Here is a 4,242-nt window from a genome sequence, read left to right on the forward strand (position 1 = left end):
TTGACTAATTTCAGCTTTAATGCAAAAATGGAGTTGCATTTAGGTGACGAATTTTGTGTATGTGAATGTACATTTAGAGTAGCATTTAGAGCTAAATGTGCTTTTACGCGTAAGCAAAAACAGCCTATTACGTACCTGTAGGTTTACGTTCTTGACTAGTTTCAGCTTAAGGCTGTTAATAATTATCTAACCTTGTATTATTGAATCATGGTTGATGCGTTGAATCGGTATCAGGTACCAAAACAGAAGTATTGGGTACCGCAATTTTTTTAAGTACTGGGTACCTGCAATTCAACACATCATTAGTGAACGAACGAGCTCAAAGCGTAATTGCGGTAAAAAGTTGCGGTTAGGGACACGATATCGAACAGAATGTATCGATATGGTACTCATTTAAAGTATCGCTTTAAAAATGTCGGGTACCCTTTAATATCGGAATAAAGACTCGATATTCCAAATATCGCTACCAAAATCCAAAAAAAATTATCTAAATATAGGTCTCGCATATATTCCGCTGTGGTGTAATGGTTAGCAGTGCGCACAGCTTGAAAATGAAAAACAGCTTCCCATTAAAACCAAATCGCCGTTCAGAGTCGACATAAAACTGTAGGGACCCCTTTTGTGCCACAACATTAAGGCGCGCGCGACAAATCGGAGGAGAATCTCGGTCAAACACTAACATATTGTGTAACAGAACGTAGAGATTGATGTGTTGACTTAAAACACCGATTACACATTTCTGCTCTTTAAAGCCCTTTTTATATCGGGACGAATTGTTAATAACATTGTCCTTGTAATGTGAGTTTATGACATTCGATACGATACTAGGGTTCTGGTACTCGATTCCCAAAAAATATCGTTTTTAAACTATCGAGTAGAAAATATCGGTATCGAATGTCAAAAGTATCGATATGGTATCGTATCGTATCGAAATTCGTGTCCCTAGTTGCGGTTTTTTTTTCATTTCTTGCGTTTGGGTACTGCTACATTTGCATTGCGTATAAACTTTTATAGTGTGTAATACTTTCGATAGTTTTGTGTAGAGGCTCTTCATATAAATCTATTAGAGCTCTGTAGTCGGTTCAACCTTCCAAGTGTTGTGAGCAGATTGGTATTTAATTAACCATGCCAGACGATGTATTCCGCGCGCGTGGTTGGTTTGAGGTCGGTAACTCTACATATTGCCGGTATTTGTTATAAGTAGTCATATAAAGTTGCAATTGTCACAAGTTACGTCACAAATTGATTCAGACCCTGCGTTTTATGTTTTTATAGGAAACAAAACAGCCAAATGCGCTCACACATGCTCAAGGTACCAACAACATGCTGGAGTTGACCCCACATGCCGGCCGGAAACCGTATCATTCAATGTTCGACTGGGGTGTATACTTTCCGTTTCTGGCACAATGCTTGCGCATAAAACGTTTCGAATATCCACAGGTGGGTATTTAAATATATTATAAGTAAAATAACTATTTACAGTCCAAAATCATGCACTTGTCTAGGTTTCCGGCGTTGTACAGGAGGATCCAATGCTGCAGCGTGCAATCAAGCAAGCTGCTGAACAAATTATACGTGAACAGCGTATTGAAACACATAAAACATTTAGAATAAATAATGAAGCGCCAACCGATGCAGAGGAAGAGTTGAAAAAGTATCAGGAAATCTTTAAAAGTCAGGAATGCCGTGCCAAAAATATTTTAATGAATATGCGCTCAACCTTGAACCACTACCTGATAATGCTTACATCTTGGTTGCTCTACAAACTTCTTCCATGCTTCTTATCAGGCGTCGTCACACACACAAGACAAATAGAAACATTGAAAAAGGCATCGGAACGTGCACCTGGCATACCATTAATATTTCTGCCATTGCATCGTAGTCATCTTGACTACATAATGGTTACATTTATCTTGACCAACAATGATATACGTAGTCCTCTAGTGGCTGCTGGAGACAACTTACAGATTCCGGTATTTGGCGGTCTTTTACGTTCACTAGGTGCTTTTTTCATTAAAAGAAAAATCGACCCTGTCGTGGGGAAAAAAGATATACTCTATCGCGCTATCTTGCAACAATATCTCCAACATGCACTAAAAATGTCACACAATGTTGAGTTCTTCATCGAGGGTGGACGCACCCGTACTGGCAAACCTTGTATGCCAAAAGGCGGCATATTATCGGTGATTGTTAACGCTTTTATGGATCGTAGCATACCAGATGCACTTTTGGTACCCGTTTCTGTTAATTATGAACGCCTAGTCGATGGAAATTTCGTGCGGGAACAAAAAGGCGAGAAGAAAGTACCAGAGTCCTTCTGGAAAGCCATGGCAGGAATTTGGAAGGTCGGTTGACATTCTGGAAATATCTAGTACCATTTCGCATTAACATAATACTTTCAGACACTCCACTCAAAATACGGTCTTATGCGCATCGATTTCAATGAACCCTACTCTATAAAAGAACTCGTGCAATCCTATAATAAGATTGCAACAGACAATAGCCCCTTCAAAGTTTACAAACCTTCTGAACGGTACGTAGATTTACGATTAAAACTGATTAATATACAAAATACATATATTTTTTAACAGCACCTTACAGCATAATCAGTCAACATCTTCATTGTATGGCACCGACGTAGTTTGCGAAGAGCACCGCACACTAATAGAAAGCATTTCACGAGAAGTTGTGTTTGACTGCGCCGCCGCAACATCAGTCATGTCAACAAATGCGCTGGCATTCTTAATGTTAACACGTTTTCGTAGCGGAGCATCAATCACCAAGATTGCTGAAGCATTAGATTCGCTACGCGATCATTTGAAAGGACGTAAAGATATGGCTTTCGCTGGAGACTCTCTACATATACTCAAATACTCATGTGATTTATTGGGTGAAGGTATGAACCGAAAAATGTAAAAAATCTTGTTTACCAATAATAAATGGCTTAATGGTTATTTAGCGTTGATATCGCGGACGCTGGACGACCGCGGACAAGTTTACTTGCAACCAGTACAAAGTATCGAGAGTTTAATTGAGTTGTCTTACTATTCAAATATGTTGACACCATACTTTGCCCTACAATCTGTAATGATGATAACATTTCACGAGTTGCTGCCGAAACCAGTGGACGGAAAGCCACTTGAAGGGGTAATGCGTCATTGTTTATAATTACGCATTTGTTTGCCGTAGTTAAAAAATGTTTATTTTTAACCGATAGGACACAGACGCAGCCAAACTGCCAGGACTTTCGAGGAAAAATCTTANGCAATCTGTAATGATGATAACATTTCACGAGTTGCTGCCGAAACCAGTGGACGGAAATCCACTTGAAGGGGTAATGCGTCATTGTTTATAATTACGCATTTGTTTGCCGTAGTTAAAAAATTTTTATTTTTAACCAATAGGACACAGACGCAGCCAAACTGCCAGGACTTTCGAGGAAAAATCTTATTGATGCTGCTTTAGCAAACTGTGATGTACTGCGTTACGAATTTATTTTGCATAAACCAACTCAGGTGTTGAGTAACCTTTTGGAGGTTTCATTAGACGAACTGATTGTGTGCGGATTGATAAAGTTGCCTGAAGTAGGTATTCTCACATTTGTTTGAATTGTATTTAATTAACCATTCGATACGTTAGATAAAAGAAGAGCCTGACTGCAATGCCGAAAGCCGCAAAATTGCGCGTAATATTGCAGCGTACCTAGACGATACAGATGATTCCGAATATACCGATTACGAGCAGGAAGAAATTTACAATCAAAACGAACAGCCAGACTTATATTTGGCGCTCGACACACTGACTGAACAGAATGCGCTTTGTGAAGTATTGGCACCGTTTAGTCACACATACTACTCAGTGGCGCAGTCACTAAGTATTCTTTACAAAAATTCTATGCTCGAAACTGAATTTATAAAATTTGTAATTGCTGATATTTCGAATAAGGTGAAAACTGGAGCTTGTCCATATGGTAAGTGCAGTTATTCAATTGTTCCGATTGGAAATCTGACAACTCTTAATTGTACATTGCAGCAGAAAGCGTTTCGACAGATTCGGTGCGAAATTGTTTAAAACTGCTGGAGAAATGGTCAGTTTTGGAGATTTGTAATGATCATGGGCTGCGCCTTTTAACGCTCGGAACACTATATGAGACGTCGAAAGAGTCTATAAAGACAATTGTTGGAAGAATATCAAAAATTGTTCCAACCAAATACGGCTACTTGCCTCTTTAAAAGACAAATC

General features: G+C 39.0%; 1 protein-coding gene across 1 annotated transcript; it reads left to right on the forward strand.

Moving 5' to 3' along the window:
- Positions 1-946: 946 nt before the first annotated feature.
- mino (glycerol-3-phosphate acyltransferase mino) lies at positions 947-4,242 on the forward strand. Its single transcript, XM_017626208.1, has 9 exons — positions 947-1,164; positions 1,276-1,440; positions 1,506-2,345; positions 2,403-2,533; positions 2,592-2,896; positions 2,960-3,147; positions 3,405-3,584; positions 3,640-3,970; positions 4,033-4,242. The coding sequence occupies exons 1-9, from the start codon at positions 1,126-1,128 to the stop codon at positions 4,230-4,232; spliced, it is 2,379 nt and encodes a 792-aa protein (XP_017481697.1). The 5' UTR covers positions 947-1,125; the 3' UTR covers positions 4,233-4,242.

This window comes from Rhagoletis zephyria, unplaced genomic scaffold (genome assembly GCF_001687245.7).
Source record: "Rhagoletis zephyria isolate East Lansing unplaced genomic scaffold, Rhagoletis_zephyria_1.1 Rzeph_scaffold_04484, whole genome shotgun sequence".
NCBI lineage: Eukaryota > Metazoa > Arthropoda > Insecta > Diptera > Tephritidae > Rhagoletis > Rhagoletis zephyria.

Excerpts from the sequence above, each read along its gene's own strand:
- mino (XM_017626208.1), top strand. The coding sequence starts at position 1,126 with ATGCCAGACGATGTATTCCGCGCGCGTGGTTGGTTTGAG. Across the intron at positions 1,441-1,505 it reads AACGTTTCGAATATCCACAG|GTTTCCGGCGTTGTACAGGA; the intron begins GTGGGTATTTAA and ends GCACTTGTCTAG. Across the intron at positions 3,585-3,639 it reads GATTGATAAAGTTGCCTGAA|ATAAAAGAAGAGCCTGACTG; the intron begins GTAGGTATTCTC and ends TCGATACGTTAG.